The sequence below is a fragment of the Papaver somniferum genome, unplaced genomic scaffold, assembly GCF_003573695.1.
Source record: "Papaver somniferum cultivar HN1 unplaced genomic scaffold, ASM357369v1 unplaced-scaffold_117, whole genome shotgun sequence".
Lineage (NCBI taxonomy): Eukaryota > Viridiplantae > Streptophyta > Magnoliopsida > Ranunculales > Papaveraceae > Papaver > Papaver somniferum.
Window position 1 is genome coordinate 5,649,563 of NW_020620714.1, and position 22,601 is coordinate 5,672,163.

The 22,601-nt window shown below is 36.4% G+C and overlaps 2 protein-coding genes and 2 pseudogenes across 2 annotated transcripts; 3 read left to right on the top strand and 1 right to left on the bottom strand.

Annotated features, from left to right (window-relative positions):
* On the top strand, positions 1-5,781 carry LOC113329700 (annotated as a pseudogene).
* An 893-nt stretch (positions 5,782-6,674) lies between these two features.
* On the top strand, positions 6,675-12,042 carry LOC113329568 (annotated as a pseudogene).
* A 2,409-nt stretch (positions 12,043-14,451) lies between these two features.
* LOC113329701 lies at positions 14,452-15,475 on the bottom strand. Its single transcript, XM_026576543.1, has 2 exons — positions 15,456-15,475; positions 14,452-15,169 (listed from the first exon to the last, which is right to left on the bottom strand). Exons 1-2 carry the CDS (start codon positions 15,473-15,475, stop codon positions 14,452-14,454), a joined length of 738 nt encoding a protein of 245 aa, XP_026432328.1.
* Positions 15,476-20,515: 5,040 nt separating this feature from the next.
* Positions 20,516-22,271, top strand: LOC113329702 (cytochrome P450 71A1-like). The gene is made up of 2 exons (XM_026576544.1): positions 20,516-21,511; positions 21,657-22,271. The coding sequence occupies exons 1-2, from the start codon at positions 20,516-20,518 to the stop codon at positions 22,269-22,271; spliced, it is 1,611 nt and encodes a 536-aa protein (XP_026432329.1).
* The last annotated feature ends 330 nt before the right edge of the window (positions 22,272-22,601 follow it).

The following is a 22,601-nucleotide window of genomic DNA, read 5'->3' on the forward strand; positions in this document are numbered from 1 at the left end:
ATGGAAGTGGGTGTCTTGGGAGAGGACCTTTACCTATTACTTAATTGCACACGTCGTCATGGCAACATTGATCTGTGGGTGATGAAAGATTATGGAGTTGCAGATTCTTGGACCAGAATTTTCTGCCTTTCGGAAGATAAAACAGGTTTCATATCATTACGGCCACTGAATTATCTCAATAAGAATTGCGAGATTCTATTACACGGATACGCACGTTTAGAAGATGAACGTTCAGGCAAAAATGCTTTAGTATCATATGACCCCAGAACCAGAAGACTTTTGACTCTTGATATCCCCTGCATGCCAAAAGTTTTTAGTGCAACTGCTTTTGTTGGAAGTCTAGTTTCCCTCAAGTCAGGTGAATTTGTGAAGTCTTCAAAAATATCTAAGGTGGATACCATTCCTGGCGCTTATAAGTTCTTTCCCCGGACAGTTGAGCCAGCAAAATCTGGGTATTTGGAGTTACGAAGGTGTGGCCGAGGCAAATATTTTGTTTTCTTGCTTGTACTTCTTGGCAGTTATCCGGCTTTGGGTATATTGGGATCTTAGAAATTTTACTTATCCTTTCGCTTGAAATGGTTAAACAAGAGAGTTTGTAATGGCTTTTCTATTTTACTGTGAAAATGGTGGTAGCAGCAGTTTGGTCATCTACCGGAGAAACAACATATGCATTGAAATACAAATTTCTCCTTTACATTTTTTCTCTCGTCTTTCCTCTATATGATACTTATAAATAATTTTGGGTATTTTTTAGTTTCCTGTTGCGAAAAGTTTGTAGGCCTCTTTCTGATGATGGTCGTGCCAGGAGGAGAAAAATTTGCAGCTTCTTCATGATCTTTTTAAGAATTCCCTTTACTGTATGCAATTTGAAGGCTGTCCTTCCATAACATCACTGCCAGATTTGCAGAGACCGAATTCCTTCGCAGCTTAAGTTATCATTGTGCGTAAAAGTTTAAAGTCATTACTAGATGTTATACAATATCCTGTAGCCCTTGAGTTTCTGCAAAATTCGTCACTTCATTACAGGGCATCTGAATAGGCACATATGGTTCCTTCACTTGAGTCTCTCCCAGAGTGGTTTGGCAACTAATCTTCCTTTAAGGAGTTGTCTTTATATGTTAGTGAAAAACTGAAGTCTCTACCTATTGAAGTACATATATTATGCCTCAGCAGCTCACTGTAAGAGCTCAAGTATCATTAATTTCTTTCATTATCTTTCACCGTGCAAATCTTTATTTTAATCTTTAGATTTCAAAAAGTTGTGTTGATTGCTTTATATCATTTTGTGATATTTGTTTGTTGAATTGCAGTTCTGCTAGCAACCTAAGTATTTCAAAATTGGATAAATTGTGGTTTTCTCTCAGGCTATGTTGTAAAAGGCGCCCTTGGTGCCTGCCTAGGCGCTCTAGGCACGCGAGGCGCCTAGGAAAATAGGCGCCAAAGTGTGACCAACTTTGTGATTTCTGACTTTTCCTCGACGCCTAAGGCTTCTTAGGCGCCCTAGGCGCTAGGCGAAGGGTCTGGCGTCTCGCCTCTCCTAGCGCCTAATACAACATAGCTGAAGTAATAATGGAATCCTACATGGTTAGATGAGGTATTGAAATTTCTTATCCTTTCCTCTCTTAAATGGATTTATTGGTTATTGAGTTTTACTGAGAATAATTAAAATATATAATCTCCTTGGTTGACATCTTTGTAGGTCCATCTGGCTTAATGGAGGAGCAGGCAGATATGTGAAGCTCTTGAAGTGGACTTTGCCAACAAGGCAGCAAGTATATTGGTGGTAGTGCTATATTGGTAGAGGCTGCGTACAGGTTGTTAAGTTTTTCTGAGAATAATTAAAATATATAATCTCCTTGGTTGACATCTTTGTAGGTCCATCTGGCTTAATGGAGGAGCAGGCAGATATGTGAAGCTCTTGAAGTGGACTTTGCCAACAAGGCAGCAAGTATATTGGTGGTAGTGCTATATTGGTAGAGGCTGCGTACAGGTTGTTAAGTTTTTCCCTTATGATAAGTAAATTATCGAATTAATAGGAAAATAGTTATAATTTTTGTGATTAAGTAAACCAAACTATTAAAGTGAAGCATTGAGGAAAAAGATAATTTTTGTTCCAGTAGAATACTAGGCATCAGCTGTTGAATATAACCATAGTGCATAGTGCTGTTCGAACACCAGCAACATGACACATCAATGATTGGGTCAGCATCTACTAATGAAGAATCCTATGAAGAGGTTTATTTGTTGAGTTTTTCTTGTATTACACGTGGATTGTGACAAAGAAGGAACAGAGATATATTTTTCAATTCAAATAGGAGTCATGGTTCTAGTCTTCTTTGTTAACATTTGCTTTTTCTTCAAAAGGTTCTCTTATCTTTATATTACCATTATAATTACAGGCAGTTTTAGAAAGAACCGATATAATCATCATCTTCTCCTTATGATCTTTCATGGCCGAATCAAATCATTAAAACATTGAAATTACTGAGTGAAGGTCCTGATGTGAGTGAAGTGAATTCTGGTAAAGTGTTGTTTGTTACAATATAAAATCTCAGAAACTGTCTTGATTACCCTTCTTCTGAACTTTCTCCTGGTACTGAAGAAGGTTACACTCTTTTCTTTGCTGAGGCATTGAGAATTTCTTACCCCTTTTATCATCAGTAAATAACTGAATTGTGATTTTTTTCTACATTAACTCATTTTGCTAATTCCTTAGTTGATGACTCGTGCTGAATCGAGGAACTGGTTTGGAAAAATCGTACCGGCAGTAGCAATTTTGTTGTTAAAGTTACCATCTCTATTGGAAGCTCATTATAGAGATGCAGAGAATTCATCATGTAGGAAAGGAAGGGTATTCAAAAATCAGAACTGGAATTCGTATCTTGAATCCGCAATCAGGCAAGGTGTTTCTCAGTCAGTTTAGTATACTCTCTTTCTATCGTTTGTTTATAACTCGTGGTGATTGGCGAAGACTAAGAACAAACAGTTACCCTTGACTTTGTCAATAGATTTGACTAACACAGGATGACTTTGTCTAACATAAGTTGCAGTACAGGAATGAGTTAGTCTAACATAAGTTGCACAGTCATCTGTTATTTTTTGGTGTTTTTCAGGAATTAATTGGTGCTCTTCTTGCTTGTTCCTTCTTTTGTTTGTTTCCAACCGTTGAAAGGCGTGGCAAATTTCTTGGAAGAATCAACTTTGATTGTTTGTTTGTGTATGTCACCTTCACTTTGACACGCAATATCTACGGGTAGAAAGTTTTGTGTAACTCCATGGTTCATTCATTTTTTGGAATGCAATTGTCTACATGATTTGCTTCAAGTACTTTTAGCTCATTTTAGTTCTTTGTTTTCCGTCCAGTTAAAGATCTCTTTTTGTATTAATCAGTCCCTTTTCTTCAAAAAGGTATATTTGTAGCTAGCGAATGAGCTTTCAGTTTTGTTTTCTTCAGGATTCTTCATCCCACTTACAATCCAAACCAAGAACATAAAATAAAGTGCCTCGTAAACTACTTTGAAAGGATATCAGCATGCATGCCATTGTACTGTGTCTCATTTGAACGGAAGGTTATTCCTGTGGAAAGTAGTTCCTTTTGTGTTTCGTATCCTGCAGCTGATTTTTGGAGCAAATCTACAATTTCACTCTGCCATCTCCAGGTAACAACTATCCTGACCATGCATAACTCTCAACTGCTAGTAATTTCCAACTAAGTAATGGATAATGTGGCTTGTCTGTCCTTGACTGTTGGTCAGTAAGATGGATAGTGATTATTTTATTGTTTCTGTTAGAGCGTCTTCACTGTTAAAGCTTATATGATGACATTAAGCAAAAAGTTGGTAATTGGATTTTGTATTTTGCAATGTGGTTGAAACTGTCTCACACCCAGGCTATTAGCCCCGTGAATGCTTGTTTGCATATTGAGTTTAAGCTAAATTCCTTGCCCAATTGAACTTGCATGGGGCTTGTTCCAGGTTCAGTTTCAAGCATAATGTGCCATGGGAAAGGTTTCAAATTGGATATACAGTAAAGTTATCTCGGGATTGCAATTAAGTTACTATTTTATCTTTTCTTTGGCATGATTCGGTTTTAAAATTTTTATACAGCATAATATCCCTTTTTGTGTTTTCATTGTGCAATATCCCTGGTTGGCATCTTTCTAGGTTGTTCAGACTGGCTTCATAGAGATGCAGGCACGTGAAGCTCTCGAAGTGGACTTTGCCAATAAGTATGTTGGTGGTGGTTGCTTTGGGTAGAGGATGCATACAGGTCTGTCAAGTTTCTCTTAATTTTAAGTAAGCCATCAGATTTTACTGGATAGTAGATATAAACTTATCCTGAACAATTTGAATCTAATTCTCAAAGAGTCAGGATGCAGAGAAAAAAGATAGTGGTAATTGTAGCATCATCATGGGTGCTACTATAACGAATTAACCAAGCCAAGTTGAATATTCCTTGCCTCAACTTGCTGTTTATGCTAATGTGCTCTTTTTTTTCTGTTGCTAGACTTTATCTCGACTCTCGTAGTAATTCAGTTTGTTTTCGAAAAAAAGTCCGATTAGTATTGACTATGATTTCTTGTAGGAAGAGATCCGTTTCATGCTTAATACGGAGTTGATTGTTGGCATGCTCTTCTTGCCTCATATGGATGCCAATGAAGCTATTGATTTTTAAATTATACCGGGTTAGTTGATTTGTCTAATTTTGTTTACAGTTTTATGATCTCTGGGAAGATACTTCGTCTATAGTAACCATTGAAAATTAAGCTTGTATGATCTGTAACTACAATTAAGATGATACAATTACAATATCTTCATTTTCAAATGGTTCAATATCTGATCTGCTTCACCTTTCCTTCTTCTTCTTTTTATTTTTTCCATATACCTCGTGGTATGGCATCTGGAATCCTCTTTATTTGAACCTTCATAATGTTTCAAATTTCCAAATGAGTTATTATACCTTCACTTGTTCAAATTACATGACTGATAAGCATGTCACATTATGTAAAATTGGATTCTCCTTACAGTAAAAACTCAACACTTTTGCACATCCCTTTAATTACTAGAGTATGTTTCAAATGTTTCTTGTTCACTCTTGTGCTTTCATCTTTGGTATCTGCAGATATCGCTCCAGTTTCCGTTTTTTGGGAGAATATACATATAAGAAGCTAATAGATTCACTGGGAAGACGCAAAACAAAGATAATTGCAATAGATGCATCAGCAGGATTAAAAGATAAACAATTTAGAGTCGAGAATCTTGTTCGGCATGATAAATTTTCATCAAATCTTGTTCTTTTTCAACTTTACATTGTCTGCGCGGGTCCTCTTTAGTAACTGAATTCTTTGTTCATTTCGATTTGAATTTTGAAATGCTTGGTTACTACAGGGAGGTGAATAAGGCGTGGTGCGGATTTTTCGATAAAATAAAATATCTTAGTTACCAAAATTTTGAAATGCTTGTTATGTGGTTTTACTTTCTATACCTTCCATTAAATTTGTATGGTTGCACATATATCCTTATAAAAGAGAAACAAAATACATCTGCCACCGAAATCTTTCCGAATCGTAGTTGCGCCACTCCATCCACTTTTCCAGTCTGACTTATTCAGGGCTATTAATTTTTGTTAAATGACTCCTAAGTTCCATATTTTGATGTATGATCACTATAAGTTCTGCGTTGTGTTTGTAAATGTATTTTTTCGATGGGGCAGGTGAGATATTTCATTCAGTCACAAGTATGGACAGTTGGAGATCTCTGGAATGGGTTGGTGGAGTACTGAACTAGGAGAGTTAATGGTAAAATTTGTGTCGGTTTTTTAAGTTGGCTCCTTCCATCCGCAGCAACAAAATGGAGAAATGGAAAAAGAAGATAAAGAAAAATGTTCCTCTCATACATGTGAGCATTACTTGAGCGAGACGAAGAATATTTAGTTCTTATATAAGCATTTCTCACTAGTTTAGAGCTTCGATCTAGAACTGGAGTATGATTTTACCTTTACTCGCTCATTGTACACCGTGAGACATGTTGGAGGGGTATCTTCAAGTTTCCAAACTGTCCTATGAGTTGTTGTCTTTTATTGTATTTGTGCATCATAATTTCTACAACTAAGAACTGAAAGTACTCTAACATGTCATTTCACCGTATAAATGGCAGTGTAATTTGAATGTATCACCATCTGTAGAATGCCAAAATTGATGTTGCATTGCGGCATCTACATTTTTCTTTAGATCTGACTCGCAATCTGAATCTGATTTTTTATTTAGATCTGACTCGCGGTCTGAATTTATCTCGGTTTGAGTGAGATATTAGGCTGACTGGTTCTTTTATTACCCGTTTTATTTTTGTGATGTGTAGCTCAAAATTTGACTTTTATCTAACTCGGAGTATTTGACTCAAAACTTTAGCAGACTCTCACTCTTGACACATATCTTACCGAATCCAAAAGAAAATAAAATGTTAAATTTGAGTTAGACATAATGACCTTGAAACTTTTCTGACATCCTCGTCTAAACTTCTTTCTGCTTGGTCCAATCAAAATTGGCCCGACGGACCAAAATCGATCTCGCGGCCTAAAATATCCCACAGGCCCAAATGGCACGGAAGCATGTGGGTTTCTCTCGATAAGAACAAATTCCAGATCAAACCCGATAAAGCATTTTTCCTCCCGCCAAATTCCAGAACAGAGAGGGAGAGAATGGAAAACCTAGAAACTTTGAACTCGATTCTTCCATTCTTACCAATTGTACTTCAATCATCATCACCATTTGCTTCTATTTCATGGCCGATTCAAATCATCGAAGCGTTGAAATCACTAAGTAAAGGTCCTGACCACAGTCGAGTTGAATCTGGTGAAGTTTTATTCCTCGCGATTTCTGATCTCAGAAAGTCTCTTGGTTTATCTTCTTATGAAATCAATTCTTATGCTGAACAAGGTTATTCTCTCTTCTTCGATGAGGTAATTACACATATCTCTCTTTTGATTGAATTGATAGTTTGTTTAGGGTTTATGTAATTAGGCAAAATTTTGGGGGTTTTATAATTTTAGATGTTTTTGGCAAGAAAATTATTGAATTAGTGCGGTAATATTCATTATGTACCTATAGTAAGCTTCAATTTGACTACTATTGGACCTGATTAGTTTGAGGTTTTTGTTGTTTTGGGTAGTTATTGACTCGTGTTGAATCGGGGAAATGGTTTGGAGAGGTTGTACCAGCATTAGCGACGTTGTTGTTGAAATTGCCGTCTCTATTGGAAGATCATTATAAGAATGCGGATGAAATTTATCATGGAAGGAAAGAAGGTTATCCTAGAATTAACACTGGACTTGGTTTGTTGAGGTGGCAGGAATCGGACATTGTTTTCCTGAGTCAGGTATACTTTTCTTTCTTGATTTTGTTTGCTTATCGGGTGGGTAGATTTTATTGTATTTGGGCATCGAACATTGTGGTGGTTATGGTGAGAATATTTGTAGTCTTGATAGTAGGCTAGGTATCAATGTGGTGGTCGTATGAAAATGTAGGGATCGTGGTGTTGACATAGCATTCTTAGTGGTAACGCCAAGTTATGAACTATTATATAATACGTATTACAGATTTGTTTCAATCTGCAACTTTTGCTAAATAACTACGAATTTTTGTTGCTTTTCAGGAATTAATTGGGGCACTTCTTGCTTGCTCTTTCTTTTGTTTGTATCCGACATTTGATAGAGGTGCCAAACATCTTCCTGATATCAACTTTGATCATTTATTTGCGTATGTCTCCTTCAGCTACATTTAATACAAACAATATAATCATTGAGTTATTGAGTTCCGGGCAGAATTATATATTCCTTCAATCTTAGTTGTGTTTATCCTTTGCTATTGATCTAGATAATGACTTTCCTTTGTATTGATCAATACTCTGTTTTCTCCAGGAGTCTTCACCCCAGCTACAAAGAAAATCAAGAACATAAAATAAGGTGCCTTGTACACTACTTTGAAAGGATATCATCATGCATGCCAATGTGTTGTGTCTCATTTGAACGAAAGGTTATTCCTTTGGAAAATAGTCCACTTTGTGTTTCATATCCTGAAGCTGATTGTTGGAGCAAATCTACCATTTCAATCTGCCATTTGGAGGTATGGACTAGTCCAACCTATCCATGATTATTAACTGTTAGTAATGGTCAACCAAGTTATGGATACCGTGGCTTCTCTGTCCCTCACTCTACTTTATATGGATAATGTATCAATGTTTATTTTATAGTTTTCTAGTATTTGAATAGCCAAATTGGAACATCATATGACTTTGTAATCATATTTGACCAAAATGTTGGTAATTTTATTTTGATTATTGGAGTATACGAGAGGAAGTGTAATGGTAAAACCATTTCATCTGGTAGAGATTGAGGCTTTCTTGAAACAGATCCTCGCCCAATTGATCAACTCAATAGATGGTTGTTGTCAAGCCTATCTTGTTTCATACCTGTTTCTGAAATGAGCCTGTCCGTTTTCACTAAAAAGTTTATGCTCAATTCCTGGCTGGAACAGACAGTGGTATCTAACAGGCTTGATTTTGGACAAAATGTGCCATGTGTAAGGTCTTAAATTGTGGTATAGAGTGATCCTCCAGTTGACGTTATGCTCGCTGCATACTTGGTTTGAGGGTGGGTGCTAATTGATTCAGTGTTTGCATTTCCATATGGAATGCTGCAGATTTGGCCCATTTGGGTGTTTGTTATCTTTTCCGTTCTTCGGTTATTCGCACTTCTAAGCTCAATAAGTTTTTTAATTTTCCCACCAGGCATGTTTTTGTGTTAAAATCTAGAGAGTAATTACAACTAGCACTGAGACCAGTTCAGTATTTTAAATATATAATCTCCTATTGTTGACGTCTCTGTAGGTTTTGACATCTGGCTTAATAGAGGAGCAGAATCGTGAAGCTCTTGAAGTGGACTTTGCCAACAAATATATTGGTGGTGGTGCTATTGGTAGAGGCTGTGTACAGGTGTGTTGAGTTTTTTCTTTATATGATAAGTGGATATGTCATTTGTGAATAAGACTAGCACATCAACTTTGGCATTTCTTAGATCAAGCTTTATAAGTGGGTGTATTTGTTGTTGTGTTTGTGCAATAAGCAGTGCACAAGCCGTGACCTCAACAGAGCTTAAGCTTGGGTTTACTTCGTTCATACTCAAGGGAACAAGTATTGTCAGAACTTCTGAATAATATCTTTCCATGAAATTAGCATTGGCAACTTCGCAAAGTAACCTCACTTTTTACCGAGGCTTTTCATATATAACCAATTTGTAAATGGTTGCTAATATTTTAACTTTGTCTGATAATAACTTATAAACTTCTCACAGCCTAATATTATAATGTGTCGAGAACTCAGAATTGGTCTTTGTTTTTTCTGACATATATATACTATGGTGGACCATATTTACGAGCTGCTTATGTTGATATGTTCTTCATGTTTGTTGTCACTTCATCATTTCTTTTGTGGTAATTCAGCTTTTTCTTGAAACACCAGTGGAAACTACAACTCTTACTTTTATTCTGGTGTACATTCTGTAGGAAGAGATACGTTTCATGATTAATCCAGAGTTAATTGTTGGCATGCTTTTCTTGCCTTGTATGGATGACAGCGAAGCTATTGAAATTGTTGGCGTGGAAAGGTTTTCAACTTATACCGGGTGGGTTGATCCTTTTAACTGCTGTTTGTTTTGTTTCCTGAACAAAAAGATATACGGTTTTCTCCTTAATTTTCTCTTAGAAGGAAGTGGGATGGTAATATATAAATTCCCTGTTATCGTTAAGGGAATAATGCAACAAGTTGGAAGTTGAAGTCAACACTGATGAAAGAGACAAGGATCTGGTCTATGCTAAGATTCACTGTTTTTAGCAAACATTTAACATTAAGTTGTACTAAACTTTCTCCATATGATGTACACCGTACTTCATTTTGGTATGGCCTTTCTTTTGTTCACCGACTGAAGAAACGAATCCAACGCCTCCTTTATTTGTGGTATATTAACAGCCAACACACAATGACTGACCTTTCTACCCTTTTCTCATGGTTACGGATAACTACATAGATCTTGCTAATACTACGTTGATGACATTAAATTTGGGTTTATTTGTATGAAAACAGGAATCCTCTTTTCTTTGAACTGTAGAAATTGTTTCAGAAATCCAATTCCTTCGACGAACCCTTCACTTGTTCCTTAGATAACTGGTTCTACATGGTGTTGTTCGCTCTCTTTATAGCTACAATTCTGCATACCCTATTAGGAGCGAGAGTAAGATGTTTCAGACTTGCAGTTAGATCGTTCAAATGTTTTTTGCTTAGTCTTTTGTTATTTTCTATAATATCTGCAGATATGGCTCTAGTTTCCGTTATTCGGGTGATTATTCAGATTAGAAGTCAATAGATTGCATGGGAAGACGTAAAACCAGGATAGTCGCAATAGATGCGTTGCATAGACCAGGAATGAAACAATTCAGGGTCAAATACCTTCTCCGGTAAATATTTGTCGGTTTCTTCCTTACTCTTTCTCATCCTTTTCCCCTTATTCCGAGTCATTCTCATTTTTAATTGAATTCTTGTGTCTGTTCTGACTTTGAATACTTATTATTGTCGTGTAGTTTGTGCTATGTAATTTATATAACTATAAGTTGAATAATTTTGGTTACCATAGGGAGATCCATAAGGCGTGGTGTGGATTTTTTGATCAAATAAAATATCAAAACCATCAAAAAGCTCTTCAAGAGGATGAGTTTTCCAGAGATAGGCTCCATTGGGATCACAAAGCCTCCAGTAGTAAGGTTGTCAACCAATTAAGTAATGAATGTAGCATTTCTTTTATTTGAAAGTGGCCTTTGCTGTTTTCTGAATTTTCTATTTGGACTAGCCTGCTCATGTCATTTTTAGAATATGATTTAGTTACCTTCCCTTCCTTGTTGTATGAACAGCCTTCCACTTGCAATGGACTTCATGGAGGAGAAAATGAGGGTCAGGTAGATTCAGATGTTCAAGACGATATTGGAATTGCAACAGGGAATTGGGGATGTGGTGCTTTTGGAGGAGACCCTGAAATTAAGGCTATAACTCAGTGGCTTGCTGCTTCTCAGGTTATTTCCTCCCAGTCTGCGTTATAGTTCCCTTCATGCACACACAAAATCGAGACCTACATTGATATATGTTATTTTGGTAGAGATTTACATTTGCATCGTTGTTGGAACAGTTTCTACGTTAATGGCCTTCATATTTCTTTTTCTGTAGTATCATTGGGAATAATTTGAAATGTATTTGCAGGCACTAAGACCTTTCATTTCGTATTACACGTTTGGGGAGGAACCTCTTCAGAGTTTGGAGCAGGTGCATCTTCATTTTGTCTCAAAATATTGTAAAGTTATTACCTTGTTTTGTTAGACTTCCATGGGTGTTGTCATCTCTATAATACTTTTGGTTCTGAACACTGGATTAACTCCTATAGAAAATCATCTTACTGGTGATACTTCCAATAAATCGGTAAAGTTGCAAACGTAGCCTTGAAGGAAATAAAAAAACACATGCCTCAAGTCTGCCACCAATAAAAAGCTTGAATTTTACATTCACTGCTGTATCATAAACGTGTTTTTGTTAAATGGTTTGAAGTTCCATTTTTGAATCACCACTTTCAGACTTCCAATTTATTTATATACTTTTGTTGTTGAGCAGGTGAGTCGTTGGATTCTGTCACATGGATGGACAGTTGGGGACCTCTGGAATATGTTGGTGGAGTACTCAACTCAGAGAGTAAATGGTGAAACTCGCATTGGATTTCTCAGTTGGCTCCTTCCTATACCGCTGGAACAGTCTGCACTTTCATCATAACCAGGAACAAATTTTGCAGTGCCTGTAATCATTCTAGCTACCTGAATGTTAGCTACCTGTAATCATTCTAGAATTACGTTACCTAGTGTGCTGGCACAGGAGCCTAGCAAGGTAGGAGCAAGTTGGATGTGTTGCCTCTATTTACCAGTGCTGTCCATGCCTATCTAAGCTTTTTTCCCCCTTACATCCCTTAAATTTGTGTTTTTATTCTTTTATCTGTCTCACTAGTGGTGGATTTTTTTTCTTGGTGAAACCCTTGTACAACTTATAATCCTGGCAATCCTCGCTCTGCCATTGGCCTGGCATGTAGAAGGTGAGATTAGGGATGAGTGTGCTACATTTCCCACGCACTATCTTCCCATAGGTTGTATCAGGCAACATTAGAAATTAGAGAACACACTGTAAATTATAAAAATTGTGACAAGGCATGTTATATGGATTTTTATGAAAGTAGTTATGCCCAATGTAGTCAATATCGGATACCGGTTTGTCTCGGCTGAGGACCGGTACACTGGTACAACATTGTATCGGGGAGATCTCGGTTTCAAATATCGGTTCTAAATTTATATGTATAATTTATATTGTTTCACACAAAATTATACAACATTAAAATGCATCAATTTTAGAAAAACAAACAAGTTCATTCAAAACATAAGAGTCGTCGTATGAAGTTCAAATTGGAAAAATGGGAGAATTCACAACTTTAAAGTTCACAATCTGGAAACATAATTAAACATGGACATTACAATTTTAATCAAAATCATTCGATTCATCATAGATATCATAATCTTCCGTAGCTCCATCATCTCCACCAAGTAGTCCATAATTAGAGTCCAACATCAAGTCATCAGTATCATATCCACTATATTCAGAGTCAGTTGGATAAGTAGATTTGCGTCGGGAGATACAAGCACTTTTACCAACAACTGGCATACCTTTTTCACCAACAATATCTTGCAAATCATCCAAAATAACATTATCTCCTTGTACAACCAAGTCATCCAAATTCTCTAAAGCCAACCATTCATCATTGTCATCACGCTCATCCAGAAAAATGGGATCATGAGCTTTCGGATCATCATTATATTCACTGATTTCTTTGTATCGACGTTCCAATTTCTTGTTGTATTGAATAAAGACGCTATCATTCAATTTTTGTTGCTTTATGCGATTTCGCTTCTTTGAATGCAACTGAAAGACGAAAGGATAATAAGTAAATGAAATGAAACACATCAAACAGATTGAATCTTGATGTTCATCATTCTATTTAAGTGCACCATATATACGCTGAGAAAAATGGCGTACAACTGGTCGTGGTGCATAGATTGAGTACAAGCTTCAGATTTGCAGGAACTCTTTTGTTCCTCCACAGAATTATCAAGATTATCAATGATATGAACATTAAACACTTCATTTAAAAGCTGAATAACAATATGAGTACCAATAAATCCAGCTCCACCAGTAACTAATATAGTCTGATCAAAATTACAAGCAGAACCCATTTCTCAAAACCAAATTTTAACAAAACCCAAACACAAAGCTTTTCAAAAGAAGTTGAAACAGGAGAGAATTTTAAGAATTTGAGATGAGAAGAAGATATGAGAGAATGAATGAGAATAGAAGAAAATATATAGGAGAGTGGTTTGAGCAAATCAAGGAACACAATTGTGTTCTGTTGCTGTTAAATAATAACAAAAGTAGTAGTTGAAATGAAATGGATTGTACGAATTAAATCCAACAATGAATTTACGAATTAAATCAATGGATTGTACTACAAAGTATGAGTTGAAATGAAACAGTAGCCTAGATTTAGACAAAATATTAAAAATATTTCATGAAACAGTTGCAGCAGTAGCCGTACCTTGATTTATTCTGCTCTTACGTTAATCATTGGAGAAGCTATACGCTGAATCTGTACAGTTGGTTTGATAGTTTCATACAGAAAGAACACACATAAATTGATTAGATCTAACAAGAATGGAACTATCAATTAAGATGGAGAAACTAATTTGTTAATGATGAAAACCAACCTTTTGTTAAGATAGAATCAATTAAGATGGAGAAGAAGAACCTGCAAACAAATTTACCTGAATTAAATCTCTTCCCTTTGCGTATCGATGGGATTTAACGATTAAATTTCTTCCCTTCTCATAGAATTCCGAAAATGCCCTCATAAATTACTGTAAAAGCCAAATATCGCAGAATATCGCCGATAAATCGATGTACCATTTTTCCCGTATCGGATGACATTATCGGTAAAAAATCGTATCGCGATATTAGGATTTCCGTATCGCTCAGCGTCCGATACCGGTAATATCGCCGATATATCGGCCGGTACGGAAGAAATTGACTACATTGGTTATGCCATTTATATGGATTTTTAAAAATTGTTTTCTAAATGGCCTCTGGGTTTTGGAGATTCCATTTCTTATCGTCTTTCACTCTCTTCTTCAGTAAAGAGATCGTAACCAATGGATTCCTTCACAGCAAACTCAAAAGCATAGGTCACCACTAAATGTTCTCCGGCAATGCCACAGAGATGAAGTTATCTTGAGGATTTCTACATATTTCCGGCAGGTAGCAATCCAGCTAACTATAAATGGATCTGATGATCCTTCACACCAACCCCTGAAATTCCTTTCTTTCTTTTCTTACATTTCGTTTCTCCAAGATCTTTCAGAGAAACAAAGCTGTTCATATGAGGAATTACTTCGAGACAGTTATTCAAACCACCGCCTAAAGACATTGCAGATTTCGTTGCGGGGTCATAATAACATAGCGTGTTTGTCCCGGAAAGAGTATCCCAATGCCACATTAAAACTAAACCACTCTTCGTGACAGCAAATGGTGAATAGCCAGAAGAATGAGTATCCCAATCCCAAGACCCATACTCATTATAGGTAGTTGCTGCTGTATTATTAGCAATTCCCTCTAATGACAATGTACTCCTCAAAGACCATACATCGAAACATTGATGACCGGTTCCGACACCATATAACGGCTCTCCCCATGATCTGAGAAACAAAAACTGATAATAACTAGGAAACAAAAATGGTCCTGCTGGGAGGACATGGAAATTCTCATCTGACAAATTGAAAGCCATTATCTTCTTTTGTGATGAATCTAGCCAATGGAGAGCTCCATTAGCAAAGACACCATATATTGAATTGAAATAACTGTCGACTATCCCCTTGTTTCTCCACCCATTTCCACTGCCAAGAGTGTATACTTGGATTTCTCCATGGTTGTTAAGTGTATACACGATTCTAACAACCTTGTACTCATTAGTTCGAGGATCGTAACCGAAACCACTGCGAACCGCATACGCAGATTTGTACTGACCATTTTCGTTAAACCCTGGAAGGTGCAAGCATTCTCTTTTATGTCACGCACTCTAGATTCAGCTAAACAAATCAAACCATTGCAAGAACCAAGAAGCAATTTTGTGTCGCAGTCCTGTTTGGTTCGGACGAGAGGATGATTTATCAATCTAGGTTTATTATCAACATCATTCTCATCATATTCTCCATAATAAAGTGGGTGACACCTAGGTTTTTGGTATTCTGACTTTAATAAGAAAATAAAACCTAGACTTACCTTAGAACCTGCACCGCCATTGTTAAGATTCTTGTGGTCATGCCGGCGGTGATTGAGTTGCCGCTGCAAGTGTGTCTTCGCAAAATTTGTTTTTTCAATGGATAAGTAGTTATCCCATGTTTTGCATACTTGTTTGCAGATTATCACGGTCTCTGCTGATAATCGAGATAATATGTTAAGAAGAATTTCTACTGGGAGGTTGTTGGCCATTGAAAGGATTCTTAAACCCTAGGTGCAGAGGCACTGAGTTTTTTGAAGATGAAGATTGAGATTGGAGAAAAAGACGGATATAAGGATTGCCCCTTCTCCTTAACGATCGGATCCAGGGTGGGAATTGCGACGGACCGATCTGCCCGGCCTAATTAATAACGAAACGGGCTACAACATCTGTTACCCATCAAATTAGAAGGGCCTGGCGGACAGGGGCTATTTGTCTAAGACTCTAAATAAGAATGATTTTTTTTTGGCACCCCTCATTTCTAGGAATGATTTTTTTGGGGACCATGGTTTTTTTGGGAACCATGGTTCTATTTTTAGTAAGACATTTAGAAGTAAATGTAGGTCACCCCTCATCTAGATATTTATATTAATACATAGACTACCCTCCTGACTAATTTTAGGTAATGGTTAGTGAAATTATTAGTGAAATGATTAAGCTAAAGAAGTAGAATTATTGAGAGAGTAAAATTAGAGAAGATGAAGAAGAAAAGCATGGAAAATAATTTTTTTTTTCCAATTCACTAAGCTTGAGTATTCAAGTGATGATAGCTCATCTGATTCTTCATCTCCATCCTCTTCTAGAGTATTTGTTAATCTTCACAATGATCTAGATATGAGTTATTTCTTAGATGCTGAATGTGTTCTTCCACAAACTCAATCTCAAGATGAAAATGATGGATTTTACCAACCACAACCGGAGGAAGAGTATTTTGGTACCCAAGTATGCTTCAAACTTAGATAATGGTGGTTGAATTGGTCAAAATATTCATAAAACTGTAAATTTTTATAAAAAATTCCTGCTAGGTTCAGGTAGTTCGGTTACCAAGTGTGAAAAACAGGTAACCGAACATGGAGTTCGGTTAATAAATGCCAAGAACATATAACCGAACACAGAGTTCGGTTTCTTTCTTCAAACACACAGGTAGCCGAACTTTAGAAATAAGATTTACAGAGGTATGTTATGTTAGTTCGAAAACTTCAACGCAACCAAGTTCCCAACCGAACTGCAGGTTAAAAGTAACCCAAACTTCAGGATATTTTGCGAATCAACCGAACTGGGCTTATATATGCATATATGCAATTAGGCAAACGTTCGGTTACTACGAAATTTATTTCTTGGCGAATTAGGTAGAGTTCGGTTACGAATTTTCAAAGGTAGAGTTTGGTTACAAAGAAAACTTAACATTTTTGCGAACGAACCGAATTTTTGGATTTGTCATTATTTTCGTAAACTAAAGTTCGGTGATATCCTTATTTTGCGAAGGAACCGACCTTATGGACTTGCGTTGTTCTAATACAAGGAGTTCAGTTAAAAGTATTTTTTGCGAATCAACCGAACTCTGAGTTCGGTTAAGAAAAAAATAATTCGTGATAACAGAACTTTTTGCGACGTAACCGAACTTTTCTCTGAAAAAAACTCCATTAAACCTCTACGCAACTTCCATTTTCGACTCATTTTGATGATTACTTCTCATTTATTCAACCAAAAACGAATGACAATTAATGAGTTTGTGAGAATATCTTTGTTAATGTTTTAAATTAAGATATATATACAGAGGTGGTGGTGATAATCGGAGATGGTGGTGGTAATAGGTGGTTGGTGGTGGTGATAATCGGAGGTGGTGGTGATGGTAATCAGCGGTAGTGGTGGGAGTAGGTGGTGTTGGTAATTGGTGGTGGTAATAATCGGAGGAGGTGGTGGTGGGTGGTGGTGGTTGGAGGAGGTGATGGTTATATATATAGATGGTTAGTAGGTTGGTTTTAAATTAAATTAGGTTAAGGATAGGTTAGTCATTTTAACGCTTTATGACACTCCTTATAACTATAGGGAGGGTGGCCTAATAAAACCATGGTCCCTCAAAAAAAACCATGATCCCTAAAAAAATCATTCATTTTTAGAGGGGGCCATGATTCCTCATATTTATCTTAATAACAAAACTACCTTTTCTGAATAAGTAGTGTAAGATATTTAATGATTAGTGTAGAAATAAATCAATAAATTGTCTTTTTTAAAATTAAATTATTGAGAGAAGATGTAGAAGGAGGAGAATAAGATTTTGAGAATATGAGTCAGAAGACAACCTCACTACGGTATGCTTTTATCTCTTCCTTATACTGCATGAAAACTCAGTTTCCATGTGAACAATGAGTTTCCTTTTTTTTTTTCTAAATTTTATTTCCACGGATTCAAATAATTATTATTTATGGATAAAAACGTTTGAAGAGAAAAAAATAGAGATGTAATAGAAAATAAAAAGTTTTAGTAGAAATAAAAGAGTTAAAAATAAAAATAATGAGTACACAAAAAAAATGTCAAACGGAAATTAAGTATCACTGAAAATCACAGAGAAACTCAGATTCCGTAAAGTAGTTTTCACACGTGAAAACTGAGTTTTCATGTGATTTCATTTCCTTATTACCTGGATCAGATCTGATCCAATTTTAAATATAAGGAAGGAATATCCCTACTTAGTAAGAATATGTATAGATGGATTTTGATAAATTTCCCTTTAAGGGATAACTCTTACCATAGTGCTTAGTCTTATAACTGATGAAAATCAAAGGTATAGAGAGAGAGCGGAGAGGAAGAACAGCGGAAACAATACGAGAGATACATTGTGTTTAATGATTTTCACACTTTTTTCATTAATTAGAAATCATGCCTTTATAGGCTACATATTACAGAACTCCATTAACAGACACTAATTCAACTAACTAGTGCACGACTACACGTACACATCTAATTCCTGATTCACAGGAAATTACAACCCATGATCGACACAACTAAACAGTCCCTGAAGACTAGGACCTATAATGACCCCCTAATAACATTACGTATCCCACTCTAAACAGAAACGTGTGAGTGTAACTCACACAATACCGAGTCTAAGAGTAGTTTTAGTTTAATCAAAACTCCAAAACCCTCCCTTAAACTCAAATTACGATAACAAACTTCATATGATGTTCCATAACAACTAGCGAAGACGTTACCTTCGCCTTTTCCCGGCATATCCCGCGTTGATTCCGTTTCATTTGCAGACCCACCTACTTCACTTGTAGGCATAGTATGACTTCCCCGACGTATCTTTTCATAGCAAGGCTCTATCACGGCCAACCTACTTCACTTGGAGGTACATATGACTTCCCAGACATGTTGTATCAGAATTCTTACTGCCACTTCACATGCAGGAATCGCACGGTCACTTGATTTGGTCTTCACTTTACATAGTTGAATCACCACCGCAATATCGTCTGATTGTTTGCATGATTTATTTGGGATTACCAGTATTACATAAAATCAATTTGATTGTGCAAATAAAAGTGCCAAATGAACGAGGCACAAAGGATAAAAAGAGAAATGATTTTGGAAGAGTTATTTGACGAGAATTCTGATGGAGATAAACAAATTACTCATTGGAAAAAATAGACTATTATTGATGATTAGCCAAAACAAAATCAATGAAAATGATAATCCAAAAATAGAAAGCGGAAGTAATTGAGCGGATCTCCCCGCTCTGATACCATAATAAATTACGGGTATCACTGAGTCGGGATATCGATTATACGGAAAGCAAATCAAAGAAGAGGAAGCGATTAACGTGGTTCAGCACTAACGCCTACGTCCACACAAACCCCCTTTAGGGTGAAACTTCACTATTGATCATCAGTGGATACTGAGATGAATTTACATTTACATTAGAACACTTATTTATAAATTAAACTAAACCTAGGAAGATAATATCAAATCTTAATTATCTTTGACTAGTTACTATATATCTAGAAATTAATTGCATAATATTATAGGATCTTTTGATTTGGTCTTCACTTCACATGCAGGAATTGCACGATCACTTGATTTGGTCTTCACTTTACATGCCTAGATGCACCTCACTTGACATGGTCTCCATTTCACGGTAAAGTTGCCTGGTCTTTCTTTGCACCTCGACTACTTGCATGATGACGTGATATATACTCTAATACAGTTTTTAAGAATCTAACCTTTCCTTTGAAAGAACAATTAAACAGAACATTCGTACTATATTATTAATTAGAGCTAAGAGATAATATATTATTTGTACACTAAATTTTAAAACCACGCAATTTGATGAGTAAGATGTTCATATAATTGGATTTAGTTTATATTCATTTTTGTAGCGATAGGTACTGCAATTTTCTTCAATATAGATGAAATAAAGAAAAAAAGAATAACTGGATAAAGAAATTGCTTAAAATTTGAAAAGGCCGTGAGCCCATGCATGATGCATGCACTTGTGCTTTCATCTCCAATTATTTTTTTATTTATGTGATCACTATACAGCTCTATTATTATGTAAATCATCTTTTTCTATGATACCATTACGAATGAAAAACCCGTAATAGTTAGCCGTCCAGTGGTTCATGCAAATACAAAAGTTTCTAATAAAATAAAGTGGGACTAATTGATTCTTTCTGTACTAGATATATGATCGAAAGGTCGTGTGTCATTGTCACTTAGTTTTAGCTGCAGCAATGTGAAAGAAATAGTAGTATGTATATTGTCTACTAAATCGGCTAGCATATGCATATGTAAGCGCAACTAACAGTTGATTTTACCAAAATAGGTTGCATTATGGTTGTTAGAATCGAATTTTAACACCATTTTATATAGGATTAACAGTGTCATATCCCATGGACTAAGGAAGAGGCAAGTCTTCTTTTTTTAATTTTTTTTTTTTTTGATTGAATATGAAGGGCTAACTGAGAACTACTGGCATGCCTTTGTGTTTAAAACCCTATATAAACATATCATTTGTTAGGACTTAATATGACCATAAACCACTACTAGCTACTAAGGCAATAGGATGGATATTGTATCTTCATTGCTAGTAGTTGTGCGGCAATGGTTAGGAGACCAACAAATCAAAGGTCGTTCTACTTTACACTTCTTTACAATCTCAGTTCCAGTAATTATATCTCTTTTCTTCTTGTGTAAGATCCATAGAGTTTGGTCCTCATCAAAAAAGTCGGATATTTGTAATCTACCACCTTCTCCTCCTAGGATTCCTATTATAGGAAACCTTCACCTACTCGGAAAATTAGCACATCAATCCTTCCGAGATCTTTCTCAAAAGTATGGCCCATTGATGTTATTACACTTGGGTCAGTCGCCGACTCTTGTAGTTTCATCCGTTGAAATGGCTTCTGAGATAATGAAAAACCAAGATATTGTCTTTGCAAATAGACCTTATACTATTGCTGCTAACGCGCTACTTTATGGATGTACTGATATCGCGTTTGCGCCTTATGGTGAATACTGGAGGCAAGTGAAGAAAATTAGTGTTCTTCAGCTATTGAGTGTAAAGAGGGTTCAATCATTTAAGTATGTCAGAGAAGAAGAAGTCGATGTTATGATCCAGAAACTAGCTAGTTCATGCTCATCAAGGAAACACGGTGAACAAGTAATAAATCTGAGTGAGGCACTGCAGACACTCACAAACAACATAATTTCTAGATGTGTGCTTGGTGCTAAGTATGAAGGTGCTCATGGGAACAGATTTGGCCAACTGTCTAAAGAGATCATGGAGTTGCTCGGAGCTTTTAGCATTGGTGATTACTTTCCATCTCTTGGTTGGATAGATGTTGTTTCTGGATTATCTAATAAGTTTAAAAAGGCTTTCCATGAACTTGATATCTTCTTAGATCAAGTTCTCACTGAGCATCTTCTTCGGCATTCCAAATCACAAGATGATGATGGCCAAGCAGACGATAGCGAGAAACTGGACTTGACAGATGTTCTCCTCCTTTCTCAGAAGGATAACACAATGGTCTCTCGCAATAATATCAAGGCCATAATCATGGTCAGACCTCTATCTCTATTTGAGTGTGTGCGCACTTTTAATTTTCTTTTTTTTTTCTTAGAATTTTTTTATGTGTCTGTGCGAGCTTCTTGAATGATGCACCAAACTAATTAACTAAATCCAATTCATTTGCTATCATTAACAGGATATGTTTGTCAGTGGAAGTAATACATCTGCAACAGCAATGGAATGGGCAATGGCAGAGCTCATAAAGAACCCCCAAATGATGGAAAAAGCTCAAGATGAGGTTAGAAGAGTGGTGGGAAACAAATCCAAGGTCGCAGAAGAGGACATTAATCAAATGGACTATTTGAAATGTATCGTCAAAGAGATTCTACGACTACATCCGCCTATACCTACTTTAGTTCCAAGAGAGTCTCCTAAGAGTACAACCAAGTTAGCAGGTTATGATATTCCTCCAAATACAACAGTTTACATCAATGCATGGGCAATCCATAGAGATTCAAAAGTTTGGGAGAACCCCGAAGAGTTTCGTCCCGAGAGATTTAATAACAACCCCATTAGTTTCAAGGGACAAGATTTTCAGTTAATTCCATTTGGGTCAGGACGAAGAGGGTGTCCTGGACTATCGTTTGGTATCGCAATTATCGAGTTCACTCTTGCCAATCTCTTGTACTGCTTCAATTGGGAAGTTCCTGCTGGTGAAAACAGAGAGCTGCTTGACATGACTGAAGCTTCTGGTTTTACTGTTAATAGGAAAATCCCTCTTCGTGTTGTTCCCACAATAAAAAGGCCATAGACCACGGCTAATAACTGTGGTTAAGGCCTGACCCTCTTTATCCATGTGATCCAAGGGGTACTCTATAAACCTCGCACAAATAAATTTGAGTTTCAGACAACATTAAAGTCTTCGAATTCAAATTTTTGGTGGTCATAACTAGAAGCATCCACAAGACCTAAATTATCAATTTTATCAACGACCTAATTATCAGTTAAAATCCCTTATTCAAAATAAAACTAGCTGGCACTAGCGAAGCTTATCTGCACTCCCATTAGTTGGTGAACGTAACGGCGTCTTTTCATCGGCTCCGAAGGAAAACCAATCGTATCTGTTGGATGAAATTCGGAT